This window comes from Durio zibethinus, chromosome 14, assembly GCF_047325235.1.
Source record: "Durio zibethinus cultivar Kanyao isolate XHJ-2024 chromosome 14, ASM4732523v1, whole genome shotgun sequence".
In the NCBI taxonomy this organism is placed as follows: Eukaryota; Viridiplantae; Streptophyta; class Magnoliopsida; order Malvales; family Malvaceae; genus Durio; species Durio zibethinus.
In genome coordinates this window covers 23,573,940-23,592,038 of record NC_143175.1, presented here as the reverse complement: position 1 = coordinate 23,592,038, position 18,099 = coordinate 23,573,940, and the positions used below count along the sequence as shown (strand labels likewise).

At 28.5% G+C, this 18,099-nt stretch overlaps 1 protein-coding gene and 2 pseudogenes across 1 annotated transcript; 2 read left to right on the top strand and 1 right to left on the bottom strand.

Moving 5' to 3' along the window:
- Positions 1–552: 552 nt before the first annotated feature.
- Positions 553–4,402, top strand: LOC111294907 (monodehydroascorbate reductase-like; annotated as a pseudogene).
- Positions 4,403–10,407: 6,005 nt separating this feature from the next.
- LOC149515160 (monodehydroascorbate reductase-like) lies at positions 10,408–13,589 on the top strand (annotated as a pseudogene).
- A 554-nt stretch (positions 13,590–14,143) lies between these two features.
- LOC149515159 (uncharacterized) lies at positions 14,144–17,504 on the bottom strand. Its single transcript, XM_089743001.1, has 3 exons — positions 17,391–17,504; positions 14,500–14,676; positions 14,144–14,363 (listed from the first exon to the last, which is right to left on the bottom strand). Exons 1-3 carry the CDS (start codon positions 17,502–17,504, stop codon positions 14,337–14,339), a joined length of 318 nt encoding a protein of 105 aa, XP_089599127.1. The 3' UTR covers positions 14,144–14,336.
- Between the last annotated feature and the right edge of the window lie 595 nt (positions 17,505–18,099).

Sequence of the window (18,099 nt, the reverse complement as noted above, 5' to 3'; positions counted from 1 at the left end):
GTTTTGTTATTAATTATGAAAATAATTAAATTTTAACTTTGACAATAAAAAAAATGGATGGTAAGTGGTAATCATGACTAAGGATACGTTGTAAATATAAGGAATTACCCTTCAATAATTGATTGAAAACAGTGTCAGAGCTATACTGTATCGATGAATAAGAATATATATTTTTTTGAAATTCAAATTAACCATTTTTTACGAACAAACCTTTATTGTTTTCATTTCTCTCATTTTCTAAATAAATAACCTAAACTTGATAGTAAATTTTAATATCTCATTTTTAGAAAGAAAAAATAAATGAGAATAATATTAAAAAAAATAAAACAATATATTAATATGACATAAATACGATATAAAAATTAATATGAAGGTGATACCATTTAAAATTTTAATAATAATTACATATGAATTTAACAAAATAAAAAAAATATATTTAATATTTTTGTATCGATATAAATTACAACACGTAATTTTCGTATAAAACACGATATAAATATATAAATTTTAATATTTTATACAAAACAAATACATAAATCTTTAAATGTAGATATGATACTGCTAATGTTATCCTTCTATGACCCTGTGAGTGCTTGAAAAATACAAGGAAGATTAAAAATAAAAAATAAAAAATAAAAAATTTAAAGCAAACAAGCAGAAATTAAAAACAAAAATATGTAATGATGCTTTTACTTTACCATATATCGGTTTATTTTTGTAGACACATCACCTCGTTTGAGATCATTTTTCAATAATACCTTCCATTATTCATGCAATAAATATTCTTTCATGCAATAAATAATTATAAAAATAATAATTTTAGGAGAGTGATCAAGCTACACAAAAAAAATTTTATATATTTTTTTAATAATTGATTTTAATAAATGTAGACACCCAATTTGATCCAGGCCCGGATCAATTGGGCCTGGTTCAAATGGGTAGGCCCTTTTTTGTTTTTATTTTTTATTTTGTATTTTTATTTTATATATTTTTTTCTTCTTTGTATCTTATGTATTATTTATTTATTTATTTATTATTACTATTTATTAATATATATTTATTTTTTTTATGTTAATATATATAGTTATTATTACTTAGCTATTTATATATTATTATATATATGTATTTATTATTATTTATCTATTTATATATTATAATTTATCTATTATTTATTTTTATTTGCCTGTTAATATTTTGATTTATTTGATTATTTTCTTTTAATTATCTATTAATATTTTTATTTGATTTTTTTTTCGATAGAGATTGGAATTGTTTTTGGAGAATCCTACTGTGAATGAGATTCAATCAGAGTCCATATTAGATTCAATGATTGAATCCCAATCTAAGGAGGAGTTGGGATTGATCAAAAACTCTTCTGATCAATCCCTATAAATAGATTCACATATCAAAGGACTGGAACAGAGAAAAAAAGGAGACACTGACTGAAAGAAAGTACACAGAGAAGAAACAGAAGCTAAAAAAGGTTTTGGTGCGTTAGAACAGCTCTAGGAATCGATGAAAATTTTTGAAAAATTTTTTTTTACAAATTTTTTCTAGAAATTTCTAGAAAATTTTCAGATTTCGGTTGAATTTTTTGGTGATGTTTGAATTTTTCGATGACTTTTTTGGCCAAGTTTGAATTTTTCGGTCAACTTCCTAGTTTCTGACGACTTTTTCAGAAATCGATCAATTTTTCGATGAATTTTCGATGAAAAACTTAGATTCTAGCGAAAATTTTTAGAATTTGGGTTCGCGATTTAGAGAGAAGGCAGAGGAAAAGAAGGGAAGAGAGAGAGAGGGAAGGCTCGGTTTGTTGAAAAAATAGAGAGATTAGCCTTTTATACCCAGTGAAAACGATGTCGTTTTGACGTTAATAAACCCACTTTTGCCAAGATCTGACCCGATTCGAGCACCAACCCGCTTTCGACCCGCGTGCGACCCGCATCTTTGAGCCGTTAGTCGAGCCGAGCCGACACTCCCGAGCCGCGTCTCCGAGCCGTTTTCCTTCCTTAAGCCGAACCGAGCCGAGCCGCTAAGTCGAACCGTTTCCAGGTTTTTTTTTTTCATTTTTTATTTTATTTATATATATATTTTTTTATTATGATTATTATTTATTAATTAGATTATAATTGTTTAATATTTTTTTATTTTGTTATTTTATTTTTCTTTATTTTTATTCTCATTTTTATTTTTAATTTTATTTTTTAATTTTATTTTCTTTAAATAAAATTCAAAAAAAAATATTTTTGAGGAAAAGTTGAAAGTATCAATTTTTCTTGAAAATAAGGTTTCTAAAAAAAATATTTTTGGAAAAAAATTAAAAGTATTAATTTTCCTTGAAAATAAGCTTTCTAAAAAAATATTTTTGAGGAAAAGTTGAAAGTATCAATTTTCCTTGAAAATAAGTTTTCTAAAAAATATTTTTAAGAAAAAGTTGAAAGTATCAATTTTTCTTAAAAATAAATTTTCAAAAAATAGATTTTTGAGGAAAAGTTGAAAGTATCAATTTTTCCTACACAAAAGCAATCATTTTTTTTCTCTTTCCTTTTTATTTTCTTGAATTTTTTTTAATGTTAAATAATCCGACGATAGAGGCTCTGCAAGTGAAACAGTAGTTTTCTTGCATACTCTTGAGGTGAGAATTTTTTTTTAATTTTTTGCTAAAAGTATTAGAATCAATTGAGAATAATTTTTAATAATTAATTATTTGGTAAATTTTTATATTCGATAACACAAAATTAAGCTGGTACTATCTTTCGATGGGCGTTGTGAGGGTGCTATAACCTTTCTCACACGTAACCGAACTCTCGAACCCTGTTCTAATTAGTAGACCCGAACCTACTCTTTTAGGGATCCTTAAACTTATGTGTTTCTTGAAATAATAGATTCTTAGGTGATCAATCGTACCTAGATAAAAAGAATTGACGGCGACTCCTTAAGTCAATGTCTAACGATAGATATCCGGATCTAGTCGTTATGATAATAAATTCAAAAGATGAAAGAGATAAGTTAAAAAAATAATTTAATCTCATTATTAGATCTAAGAAATCAATAATTAAAAAAAGATATAAACTAAAATGTTTTATATTATAATAGGTTGATTCGTTCTCATAATTTTATATTAAAATATATTAAACTTTTATGTTAAAATAAATGTATAAAAACAAAAAAACTTAAATTTTAATAATCAATAAATCAAATTAAAACTAATAAAATTTAATTTGAATTAAATCATATAAAAAAATAAATTCAAATTTAAATAAAATTTTAAAATTTTTTATATTATATAATTTTTAAAATAATCAATTTTAATTTAATTCAAACCGTTATCTATGTAATCAAACCATGCTGCCTCTCCTTTTATTTTTTTTAATAATTAACGTTCATTCTTTTGACTGATATGATGATTTCATGGTACTGGTCGTACGAACCATTGACGTGTATGAACATCACTACAGCAGATATTAGAGAAATCAACTTATTATGCTAATCTAGTGCCCCGGCTTTTCACCTCTGGCATTGCTGCTTTCTATGAGGGCTATTATGCTAACAAAGGGATCAAGATTATTAAGGGAACAGTTGCAGTTGGATTCACCTCTGACTCAAATGGAGAGGTTAACAGCGATCCTTCGGAGGCCTTGATGCTTTGATCATTTTTTACGGAACTGAAATAATTTTCATGGTGATATTTTTGGCCACTGTTCAGGTGAATGAAGTTAAAACTTAAGGACGGCAGAGTGCTGGAAGCTGACGTTGTTGTTGGTGTTGGTGGAAGACCTCTTACAACGTTTACCTAAAGGGCAGGTAGAAGAGGAGAAGGATGGAATAAAGGTTGGTTTGATCAGTGCCATGATCTCAAACGCCTTTTCATCAATAAATGTCGGCTTGAAATTCCTAAGCATAAATCCTAAGTAAGATCTGCATGTGATTGAATAACACAAATTATTTGATTGCAGACTGATGCTTTTTTCAAAACAAGTGTTCCCGATGTATATGCTGTGGGTGATGTAGCCACTTTTCCCATGAGGTTATACAACGATTCGAGAAGGATTGAGCATGTTGACCATGCCTGGAAATCAGCAGAAGAGGCAGTAAAGGTTTGTTATCTCACTTGGTTCATCTATTTGTATGTTTATTGACTTGATCTTGATACTCAATTATTGGCTAAATGCTACAGAAGAATCGACCTGTGCAACCTTTAAGAAAGCTACAGTTTTGACTTCTCGGTTTGTATATTCTCGGATCTTACCGGATCAAAGATGGGGAGGTGGCTGGAGCTTTCCTAGAGGGTGGCACTGTCGAAGAAAATCAGGCTATTGCTGAAGTTGCTAAGCTTCAGCATACGGCTGAGAATTTGGAAGCCCCGATAAATGAAGGTCTGTCCTTTACCTGTAAGATTTGAAGACAAAAATGTCGAAACAAAATGAAACAAAACAATGGTCGCAATTAATGAGTTGTATTACTTATACGACACTAGACATTTTACAAACTTTTTTTTTTTAATTTTGAATAATTCAAGGTTTTGGTGTATTTGAGTTTTACATGAGTTCAAATTAATTCATCTTGTTATTAGTTTTAACTAGTTAGAATAATTTAAAATTCTCTTTTTTCGTAAAGTTAAATAATCAGTTGTAAGCTTAAAAATTTTTGATTCAAACAATAGTCATTTTAAATTAAAGAAAATGATATTGTTTTATAAAAAAATTTTAAATTTAACTTTTGAGTGGAAATGCTTATATTTAAAATTAAATCAAATACTAAAATGTAAAACTAATATCAAAAAATTATTTCATTTATTATCAATAAAAAATTTAAATTACATAAATGAGTTTAGTAAGATTATAGACATTCTAATTGGTCCGGATCCAAGTCCATTGGACCTGGTCTAACAGGATCTGTGCCTAAGCCTATCGGACTTGGCTCAATGGGATATAAATGTCAGGCCCAATTGTTTATTGCTTTTTTATAGGCTTTATTTTATTGATTTTATTTTTCTTTTCATTTTAGTTAATAATAGGATAATAAAAAATAAAAATTCTGGCGTGTTTGGGGGTGATGGCAGAGTTACAATTGGTCTTAATTTCTTTAAGTTCAGGGATAATGCAAGAATCAAATCAAAGGTGGGATTTAGAGTTAATTAGGAACTCTCTTAATCCAATCTATAAATACCCATACTGATCAGAGGCAGGGGAGACAAAAACATAAAAAATACAAAAAACAGAAGCAAAAAAAGGTGTTTAGGAAAGCAGAAGCAATTTAGAAATTTTAGGAATTTTTTTGAATTTTTGGCAGATTTTTTTTCTGGAAATTTTTCAAAAAATTTTCAGAATTCAGGGAAATTTTTTGACGTCGGTTGAATTTTTTGGTAAGTTTTTCAGCATCGGTTGAACTTTCTAGCAGGTTTTCAAAATTCGATGAAAATTTCGACGAAGTTTAAATTTCTGGGTGACCGTTTAGCGACCCAACCAAAATTTTGACGACGTTTTCCAAAATCTGATGAAGGATTCAACCGGAGTTCATTCGGGTAAAGAGAGAGAGGAAAAGAAAAGAACGGGGAAGAGAGAGAGGAGGAAGAAGAATTTTGCTGAAAAAGTTAAGAATTAGCCTTATATTAAAAATGACATCGTTTTACGTTTAAGTAAATCCCAATATTCACACGTTTTTTAGTAGGCGACCCAACCCGCACGTCAACCCGCTTCTGTGACCTGCATCCCAGTCGAATCTCGCCGCTGAGCTGAGCAAAGCCATACCTTTGAGCCGTGCCTTTTAGCCACTTCTTATATCTATAGCTGAGCCGATCCAGCTGCCAGCAAAGCCATTTTTTTTTTGTTTTTCTTTGGTATTTTTTAATTTATTTTATTTAGTATTTTAGTTTTTTTCTTAGTATTTTTTTATGATTAAATTTAGGAAAAATAAAAAGTGTAAAACTTAATAAAAAAATTTTTGGGAATAAATATTAATTATCCAATGATGGAATTTATAAAAATTTCAAATGGTAAATTTCTATAAAATTTTTAGGAAAGAAATTTTATCTAAATTGTAAGAAATTTTGTCCTAATTTGTCCAAAATTGTGGAATAATTTAGATAAAGTTTCAATAACAATAATTAATATTTATTTTCAATAAAAAAAATAAAACAATAAAATTTTGGTTGAAAATATGAGACAATTATCCAATGATGAGATTCTTAAAAATTTTAAATAGTAAATTTTTTAAGAAATCTTTAGGTGAGAAATTTCTTTAAATTTATCCCAAATGGTAGAAGAATTTAAATGAAATTTTAATAAAAAATAATTGTCATATTATTTTCTTTTTGAAAATAAAAAAAATAAAAAAAATTTCTAAGTAGGCCCAAATGGTGAAAAATTTAGAAATTTAAAAAGAGAAAATATTTTTAATTTTGCCCAAATGATGAAATAATTATATATATTTCTTACAAAAATATAATAAATAAATATTTTTTCAACGATGGAGCCTCTTTAAGATATCAAATGAGATTCTTAAATACTTTTGAGATGATGAAATATTTTTAAGAGTTCTCCAGATTGATGGAAGAATCTTATAAATTATTTTCAATATTTAACATAAAAATTTAAAACCATTAGATTCAAGACCATAAGATAAATTTAAAATAATATGGTACCATCTTCGGATGGGCATGTAGGGGTGCTATAACATTCTCCACATGTAACCGACTTCCAAACCTTGTTCTGGTTAGTAGACCCGAACTTATTCTTTTAGGAACCCTTAATCAAGCTTAGGAGTTCCTTAAAATGATAGATTTCTTAGGTGACCAATCACACATAGATAAAAAAGATTGATGGTAATTCCATTTTATTAAATCTAGCTATAAATTTATAGATTTATATGTTATGACAAAAATGATATATACTTTTTAAAAATATATTAAAAATTTAAAAATAATTAAAAATAGATATATATATATATATTAACCTCTTAATTTCTCCTATGAATTTAAAAAAATTAAACTAACAAAATATTAAAAAAGAACTACAACATAAAACATTAAAAAAATAGAGACAAAGTTAAAGTTAAAGTATTAAAGATTATTAGGTTTTTGTATTAACAAGGAACTTGGTAGAAAAAGCATGTGCCCTTAATTTTCACAATCTTAAACGGCTATTCATAAATTAATCATTTAATTATTTATTTTAATTTTCCACCAACTAGACAAGTCGTGAGTAAGATCAATCTTGAGTAAAAGGCAACAAGGCAAATTAATGAGGAATGGCTATGGATCATTGTCAGCAACATTAAACCATTTCTTCAATCGCAATAAATTTCTTTATTAAGACTGTCCAAGATTTTTCAAAAGCTAAAGACTAAAAACAAAAAAGCCATTTTTTCATTTGCTGCTGCAGCAACCCTAGCTAGTAAACCATAGCTTTTTTTTTTTTTTTACATGTATATACATATGCATTAAGGTGTATAAATACATACATATAACTTTGTTGGTTTTACGTATGTTCATGAACGTATATGTAGAAGTAATAAGACCCATAACTCTTTTTTTTTCTTTTTTCTATTTTAATTCAAATGCTTGATTGGAACAAAAATATTTAATTATCAAACAGTTATTGTTATATAATAATTCTTAAGACAAAAAACTATAATAGAGTGCCTTAAGTGTATTTTTGAAGTTACTATATTGAGTAATGTTTTAAGCTGATACATTAAAAATCATCAAATTAACTAATTATTCAATTGACAAAAATTTATCAATTATTGCATTTTATGCAAAAATAATACTTAATAATGTTTTGTTATTAATTATGAAAATAATTAAATTTTAACTTCAACAGTAAAAAAATTGGATGGTAAGTGGTAACCATGACTAAGGATATGTTGTAAATATAGGAAATTACCCTTTAATAATTGATTGAAAGACAATGTTAGAGCCAAGAGTATTGATGAATAAGAATATATATTTTTCGAAATTCAAATTAACCATTTTTTACAAACAAACCTTTATTGTTTTCATTTCTCTCATTTTTAAAATAAATAACCTAAACTTGATAATAAATTTTAATATCTCATTTTTAGAGTGAAAAAATAAATGAGAATAATATTTAAAAAATAAAATAATATATTGACATGATATGAATATGATACAAAAATTAATATGAAGATTATATGATTTAAAATTTTAGTAATAAATATATATAGATTTAACAAAATAAAATATATATTTAATATTTTTGTATTTATATGAATTATAACACATAATTTTCGTATAAAACACAATAAAAATTTATGAATTTTAATATTTTACAAGAAACAAATACATAAATCTTTAAATCTAGATATGCTACAGCTTATGGTATCCTTCTAAGGCCCTGTATGTGCTCGAAAAATACAAGGAAGATTAAAAATTAAAAATTTAAAGTAAACAAGCAGAAATTAAAAAATTTTACCGATATTGTATGAAATGATTTTCCCATATGCCAATATTCAATCCTCACACAACGAAAAAATGTAAAAAAAAAAAACGAGAAAAGAATATAATAATTCATAAAATACTTAACTTAGCTCCATTTATTTCTTTTATTTATTCCTTGATGGAGTAAAAAAAAAAAGTGAAATTATTAACAGCGGTAATCGCAGTGACATTCAAAATTATTAACACATCTCCCTAAAGCCAAAGGCCCATAGTTATTGGAACAGTCAGCAGTGCAGTCGTCAACCTTGCACCCTGGCATATCCTCCAAAAATATATGGCAAGTTTTTGCCTCTGCCATCATTGGTTCACTTCCTGAAAAGCAAATTACAATAAAGTATAAAATTAATTATTATTTATTAAAATAAATAAATCATAGTAAAATATATTGTAATTAAAAAAAAAAAAGTGAAAGAGAAAAATCGATTCACCAAATTTGCCAAGGAGAAGGATCGAAAGAAGTAAAATATATATGAAACCTTTCATGATGAACGAAGGGTTGTTTTGAAGTGGAGTGAATGGGTGTGATAATAGTAGTCTATAAATATTCATATGGAGCTGCATGGTAAAGTTTATTTGGAAACAAATCTCATTACAATTTTTGTTTGGATTTAATATAAGTTGCTTTCCTTTTGAGAAGATTTATATATATATGTTCATTGCCTATAGTAACATCAAATAATAGCACCAAATGTTAGCTACTTATGTTGATCTCATTAATATTTGAATGCAATTAAATAATCGATCCCATTGAGTTGCGATCGACATTCAAATTGTATTGGACACTCATTTGTACTTTCATTTGTTGCCCAATGAATCTTATGTTATGTGAATACTATGCAAACGTTGTAGTATTTTCTTTTTGAAGCATATGCAAACATGCTATAGAAAAAATATGAACATTTATTAAATTTAAATGAAAAATCTTGTCCTTGGGCTTGCTACTCTCAACCGGATTAAAGCTTGACCAAAAATATGAAAATACGTATTGTTTTAATTTGGGCTTAAACCCACGACCAAGGCCTATTCCATCGCAGCTCGTCACTTGAAAATCATGCGTCGAAGGTTTAACTGAAAGTCGTTGAACTTGAATGTTGAGTAATTGAGGCAAGAAAAGAATGGGAAAAAATTAAAAATTAATTTAAAATTATAGTGTTTGGTTTGGTTGAAGTTTTTTTTGTCATTTGGTTTGAATTAAATTCGGATATTAAATATTATATCAAATTTTAAATAAAAAAATAAAAAACAAAAAAAAAATTTGAATCAAATAAAATTATATATTTTTGTTAATTTTTATGTATATTTTAAATTTTATAAAAATAATAATTTTAGGGGAATGATCAAATTATACAAAAAAAGTTGTATACATTTTTTTAATTATTGATTTTAATAAATTATTATTAAAATAAAACAATAAAAAATAATGTAATCTCTTCCTTATATCTATGAAATCAATAGTTAAAAAAATTATATAAAATTAAAATATTTTCGTTGATCTTTTCGTCTAATTTTATATCAAAATTTATTTAAATAAATTAAAATTTTATATTAAAATAAATAATAAAAACAAAAAAAATTTAAATTTCAATAATTAATAAAATGAATTGAATCAAAAAATTCAATTTTAATCAAATTATATAAAAGAAATATTCAAATTTAAATAAAATTTTATAATATTATGTAATATTTTGATTCAATTTTATCCGAAATAATAATTTTTCGTTCCATAATAGAGTCAAACTTCCGTGACTCTCTTTTTATTTCCTTAATAATTAACTTTCATTCTTTTGATTGATGCGATGATATAATGGTACCGGTCGTACGAACTCATTAAAGTGTATGAAAATCATTGCATCATCAATGACATCAACTTCAACTGTCCTTTCAAAATCCTTAATTTTCTGAAAAATTAGTCGGGGAAGATGCACAGTAAGCAGTGATGAACGGCAATGTTTATACCGGGTGGCAAAATCATGTTGACATCCAAAGGTCAGCCAAGAAGGAGGCTGGCCTCCCTATAAATATGTCTGACCAATCTACAGTACAAAAATCGGTTAATTACAGAAAAGGAAGAAGGAGAAGTCGCTGAGCAAAAGAAAGAGCAGAAATTGTCTTCACTGCTAAAATGTTTTGTGAAAATGGATTCATATTGAAGCAACCAAGCATGTTGTTACATAATGTAATGCATCTCATGCAGTTATAATCATGTAGAGTGTCTGTGTGAGTTGCAAAGGGTGGTTTGATTTTATTTTGCATTACTTAGAACGCAGTAATGTGAGAAATTGGAGTTTCTTTCATTTTTATGTAGTTGTCAGACTGTTTATAGGGTTATGTTGCATTTACTTTTGATTGATATCTTTACTTTCTTTGCCTGAAAGTTTCCTCTTCTGATTATAGGGATATGCAGGAGGGGAGTTTGCCGAACAGGGGGTGCAGACAGGCGAACTGGGCATCATTTCCTAGTAGGGGGATGCTTTTTACTGTATTTAATAAAACTTTCACTATCATTGCATTAGAAGAAGATTAGCCATTCTATTATGTTGCAGTTATCCATTTTGCTTGCATTTTATATTTTAGATCACTGTCAGCATATTCTATTTCATCAAATACAAGCCCTTTGTTTGATTCTATCACATAATTTCATTACCCAATACACAGGTTAGCTTTTGAAAATCTCTCATTCTGCTATGTTCAAGGGACTCCTTCCTCTGGATGCTCCTCTTACAATATGTCTGATGTTGTCCAAGTTCTATTCTACTGTAATAGAGGCCAGCACCAGTGGCATTTACACTACAGCACTGATCGTAACTGCTGCTGTTGTCATTTATTGATCCCATGAACGGATAAATTTATATTGCATATTACATGACTTTTGCTTTCTTATGCATAGGTGGCTCCATATGAACGTCCCGCTCTGAGTAAGGGATATTTCTTCCCTGAGGGTAACCTAGTGTGCTTAATTGTACCTATTTGATAAATTGAAATAAATTCTAAACTCGTATAAATGCAATTATAACTATGCTTTTAATTGCTACACCGTTCTGTTGGCCATCCGATTGTTTTGTTTCATGGATCAATTCGGTGATTTGTTCTTTGCAGGAGCTGCAAGACTTCCTGATTTCCATGTCTCCGTTGGCAGTGGCGGAGAGAGATTGCTTCCTGAGTGGTACAAGGAAAAAGGTTGGCAAATATGTCTGCCCGAATTTATTTCATGTGAAAGTTGAGAATTGCCGAAATAATAGAAAAATGGATCTGCCAAAAGGGAATTGAAGCTAATATTCATTGTTTATTCAATCTCTGGCTTAGAATTTGGAGATTGCCTCGTTTGATATACTTCTCGTGTTCTGATCCATGCAGGGATAGAATTGATCCTTAGCACAGAAATGGTGAAAGCAGATTTTCCTGCCAAGACTCTATTAAGCGCAGCAAGAGAAACATTCAAGTATGAAATTTTGATCATCTCAGCTGGTTCCACAATGAGTCACGGTTTCTAGGGATCTCAACCTAAACCATTCCTTGTTTTGCCTGCCGTGCATAGTTTAACTCGTTATTCTTGCAGTTTATAAGGTTGACAGATTTTGGAGTGCAAGGAGCTGATGCCAAAAACATCTTCTACTTAAGAGAAATTGATGATGCTGACAAGTTGGTAGAAGCGATCAAAGCAAAGAAGAATGGGAAGGCTGTTATCGTTGGAGGAGGCTATATTGGTCTCGAGCTTGACCCTGAGATGAAAATTAACAATTTCGACGTCAGCACCGAACATGGTGCAGTAAGTAGAAGCCTTATGTTGGCCTTCCAATATACTGTTGAAATATGGTGTCAGCACATGTAATAAATAAACTATATATGATTTCTGGTTGATTCTTTGTTTTTTTGAAAAGAAGATTGTTCTTGTAGCGCCCCGGCTTTTCACCCCTGGCGTTGCTGCTTTCTATGAGGGTCATTATGCTAATAAAGGGATCAAAATGATTAAGGGAACAGTTGCAGTTGGATTCACCTCTGACTCAAATGGAGATGTTAACGGCCATCTTTCAGAGGGCTTGATGCTTTGATCATTTTTTATGGGTGATACTTTTGGCCACTGTTCAGGTGAAGGAAGTTAAACTTAAGGTGGCAGAGTGCTGGAAGCGGACATTGTTGTTGTTGGTGTTGGTGGAAGACCTCTTACAACATTATTTAAAGGGCAGGTTGAAGAGAAGAAGGGCGGAATAAAGGTTGGTTTGATCAGTGCCATGATCTCAAATGCCTTTTCATCTATAAATGTCGCCTTGAAATTCCTAAGCATAAATCCTAAGTAAGATCTGCATGTAATTGGAAAACACAAATTGTTTGAATGCAGACTGATGCTTTTTTCAAAACAAGTGTTCCCAATGTATATGCTGTGGGTGATGTAGCTACTTTTCTTATGAAGTGATACAATGACTTGAGAAGTGTTGAACAGGTTGACCATGCCCGGAATTCAGCCGACAAGGCACTAAAGGTTTCTTACCTCACTTGGTTCATCTATGTGTATATTTATGGACTTGATCTTCATACTCAATTATTGGCCAAACCTTGCTTTCCAACACAAGAATCTAAATGTTACTTTCCAACACAAGAATCTATCTTTGCAACCTTTAAGTAAGATACAGTTTTGAGTTTCTCAGTTATGCATAACTGTTAAAACCTTCTGGCATTTTTTCAGGCCATCAAGGCAAGTGAGAAGGGGGAATCAGTTGTTGAATGTGACTACCTTCCATGCTTCTATTCTCGTTCAATTGATCTAGCATGGCAGTTCTACGGCGAAAATGTTGGGGACACTGTGCTTTTGGGAGACAACAACCTATAATCGCCAAAGCCAAAGTTTGGATCTTACTGAATTAAAGACGGGAAGGTGGTTGGAGCTTTCCTAGGGGGTGGCAGTGCCGAAGTTGCTGAGCTTCAGCCTGCAGTTGAGAATTTGGAATCCCTGACAAATGCAGGTCTATCCTTTACGTGTAGAATTTGAAGACTAACTCTGCCAGGCATAGATTGTTGCTTACTTGTTGCAAGAGGACTACATTCTTTGTAGAAAGCCTTGGATCTGTTTTTTATTGGGTTGTAATCTTTGGATAGAGTTGGTGGTCTCCCCATGCTTCATTCACCCTTTTGATATTATAACAAGTGCTTCCTAACTACAAAATTTTCCGAACGTCTTCTAAAAGGCTTGCCCGATCTCAAAATAAATGCCGTATATCTCCACTGATGGTGCTGGTACTGAAATCTACAAATTATTCTATGGAAAATAGGAGAACCGAGCGTTCTCAGAAATACTGGCAGTGCCATGGCCGAGGATACTGCCATAGGGTGCAGTACAAGGGCTACCATATCTTGTAATTTTATCAAAATATGTATTTTACATTGACAGCAAACTCGCCTGACTTGACCATGGAAAGTACTCCCAACCAAACGATTCAATCTTTGATTAGTATTTCGACAAATGCGACCTCGAATCAATTAACATTCTCGACATCAACTTCTCAGTTCCCTCAAATATGGAAACATGGTCCATATCACAAATTTTCAACTTACGGTGCCTTTGACTGCACATATGAATTCACAACACATAAATCACAGTAATTCTTTCAAAACTTGCACAATAATATTGAAGAAAATTAATCTACTTTCGTTCTATCTTTCATCATCCTTAGACATGAGATTCAAGAAACTCATCATAATGAACTCTCAGAATTCCATTGCAACATTAAGTTTCAGCAAAACAAATGTCTTGTCTATCCAATATTTGAATCCAGGAAAAAAAAAAAAAAGAAAAAGACTACATCCTCTTGGATAACAAAACTTCAAATCTAAGTCAGGCTTAAACTGAAAAAGAAAATTTCTGCAGAAACCAATCAACATTTTAATCGAAGAGACTGAAGCTCATATCCTGCAACAAATTGAATAAAACAGAAGTTAATTAGAAGAAATATATCTGTGATAGTACTAAATGCACAAAACCAAGATTGCAACAAAACTTTAGATAATCATAAATTAAGAAAAAAAATAAGGTTTCGAGTTATTACATCATCTGATTCCTCTTTCTCCTCCTTCTTGGTCTCAGCTGCAGCTGGAGCAGCAGCGGCTCCAGGTGCAGCAGCTGCAACAGCAACACCACCACCAGATGGTACCGAGGCAAGCTTCTCCCTTCCAGATGCAATAAGCTCTGTTATATCTTTTCCCTTGACCTCAGATAAAAGAAGCTTTACATAATATCTTTACATAATAGAATGTAAATTACATTCATTGATGAAATAAAAAAACAAACAAAAGAAAATGTGAATGTTTTTTTAATGGAAGTTTCATTTTCATCGAAAGCGCTAAAAGAAAATAAAAATAACAAACGAAAATGTCGAAACAAAATGAAACAAAACAATGGTCGCAATCAATGAGTTGTATTACTTATACGACACTAGACATTTTACAAACTTTTTTTTTTTTTTTAAATTTTGAATAATTCAAGGTTTTGGTGTATTTTAGTTTTATATGAGTTCAAATTAATTCATCTTGTTATTAGTTTTAACTAGTTAGAATAATTTAAAATTCATTTTTTTTGTAAAGTTACATAATCAGTTGTAAGCTTAAAAATTTTTTATTCAAACAATAGTCATTTTAAATTAAAGAAAATGATATTGTTTTATAAAAAAAATTTAAATTTAACTTTTGAGTGGAAATGCTTATATTTAAAATTAAATCAAATACAAAAATGTAAAACTAATATCAAAAAAATTATTTCATTTATTATCAATGAAAATTTTAAATTACATAAATGAGTTTAGTAAGATGATATATACTTTTTTAAAATATATTAAAAATTAAAAAAATAAATACATATTAATCTCTAAATTTCTCCTATGAAATTAAAAAAATTATACTAGCAAAATATTAAAAAAGAACTACAACATAAAACATTAAAAAAATAGAGACAAGGTTAAAGTTAAATTATATTAAAGATTATTAGGTTTTAAGTATTAATGAGGAACTTGGTAGAAAAAGCATAAACCCTTAATTTTGACAATCTTAAACAACTATTGATAAATTAATCATTTAATTATTTATTTTAATTTTCCACCAACTAAACAAGTTGTGAGTAAGATCGATATGAGCAAAAGGCAACAAGGCAAATTAATGTGGAATGGCTATGGATCATTGTCAGCAAAATTAAACAATTTCTTCAATCGCAATAAATTTCTTTATTAAGATTGTCAAAGACTTTTCAAAAGCTAAAGACTAAAACCAAAAAAGCCATTTTTTTCATTTGCTGCTGCAGCAACCCTAGCTCGTAAACCATAGCTTTTTTTTAATACATGTTTATACGTACGTATTAATGTATATAAATACATATATAAATTTGTTGGTGTTTACGTACGCACATGAATGTGTAGGTACATGTAATAAGACTCACAACTCTTTATTTTTTTTTATTTTAATTCAAATGCTTAGTTGGAACCAAAATATTTTAATTATTAAACAGTTATTATTATATAATAATATTTAAGGGAAAAAAAACTATAATCGAGTGCTTTAAATGTATTTCTAAAGTTGCTATATTGAGTAATGTTTTCAACTGATACATTAAAAATCATCGAATTAACTAATTATTGAATTGACAAAAATTTATCAATTATTGCATTTTATGCAATAATATTGCTATAATAATGTTTTGTTATTAATTATGAAAATAACTAAATTTTAACTTTGATAGTAAAAAAATTGGATGGTAAGTGCTAACCATGACTAAGGATATATATGTTGTAAATATAAGGAATTGCCCTTCAATAATTGATTGAAAAATAATGTCAGAGTCAGTAGTATTGATGAATAAGAATATATCTTTTTTTAAATTTAAATTAACCATTTTTTATGTACAAACCTTTATTATTTTCATCTCATTTTCTAAATAAATAACCTAAGCTTGATAGTCAATTTTAATATCTCAGTTTTATAGAAAAAAAAAATAAATGAGACTATTATTAGAAAAAAGAAATTAAAACAATATGTCAACATGAAATGAATACGATATGAAAAAGTAACATGAAGGTAATACGATTAAAGATTTTAATAATAATTATATATGAGTTTAACAAAATAAAAAAAATATTTAATGTTTTTGCATTGATATAAATTATAATATGTAATTTTTGTATAAATACGATATAAATATATAAATTTTAATATTTTACATGAAATAAATACAAAAATCTTCAAATCTAGATATGCTATTGCTAATGTTATCCTTTTATGCCCGGTAGGTGCATGAAAAATACAAGATTAAAAATTTTAAATAAAAACTTTAAAGCAAACAAGCAGAAATTAAAAATAAAAATGTGCAACAATGCCCTTACTTTATAACACATTGGTTCATTTTTTTAGACACATCACCTCGTTTGATATCCTTTTTCAATGATACCTTCTATTATTCATGCAAGAAATATCCTTTCTTTTTTCTCCTTTTCGTTTTTAATTGACTCTGTCATTTCAAACAATGTTTTAAGAATTCAATAAATTTTAGTATCATTTTGGAATTTGATATAAGGAAAATGTAAATGGATAATTGTTTTGTTCTTTGTTAATAAAATTTTTAAATTTTATAAATAAAAACAAAAAAATTATCGCATGCAATTTTGTTTATTATATTAATTTAATGTTTTTAAATATATCTTAATAGGATGAGATAATCCATTAATAAAATTAAAAAATTTTACCGATATTGTATGAAATGATTTTCCCATATGCCAATATTCAATCCTCACACAACGAAAAAATGTAAAAAAAAAAAAAAAAGAGAAAAGAATATAATAATTCATAAAATACTTAACTTAGCTCCATTTATTTCTTTTATTTATTCCTTGATGGAGTAAAAAAAAAAGTGAAATTATTAACAGCGGTAATCGCAGTGACATTCAAAATTATTAACACATCTCCCTAAAGCCAAAGGTCCATAGTTATTGGAACAGTCAGCAGTGCAGTCGTCAACCTTGCACCCTGGCATATCCTCCAAAAATATATGGCAAGTTTTTGCCTCTGCCATCATTGGTTCACTTCCTGAAAAGCGAATTACAATAAAGTATAAAATTAATTATTATTTATTAAAATAAATAAATCACAGTAAAATATAGTGTAATTAAACAAAAAAAAAAAGTGAAAGAGGAGAATCGATTCACCAAATTTGCCAAGGAGAAGGACCGAAAGAAGTAAAATATATATGAAACCTTTCATGATGAACGAAGGGCTGTTTTGAAGTGGAGTGAATGGGTGTGATAATAGTAGTCTATAAATATTCATATGGAGCTGCATGGTAAAGTTTATTTGGAAACAAATCTCATTACAATTTTTGTTTGGATTTAATATAAGTTGCTTTCCTTTTGAGAAGATTTATATATATATGTTCATTGCCTATAGTAACATCAAATAATAGCACCAAATGTTAGGTACTTATGTTGATCTCATTAATATTTGAATGCAATTAAATAATCGATCCCATTGAGTTGCGATCGACATTCAAATTGTATTGGACACTCATTTGTACTTTCATTTGTTGCCCAATGAATCTTATGTTATGTGAATACTATGCAAACGTTGTAGTATTTTCTTTTTGAAGCATATGCAAACATGCTATAGAAAAA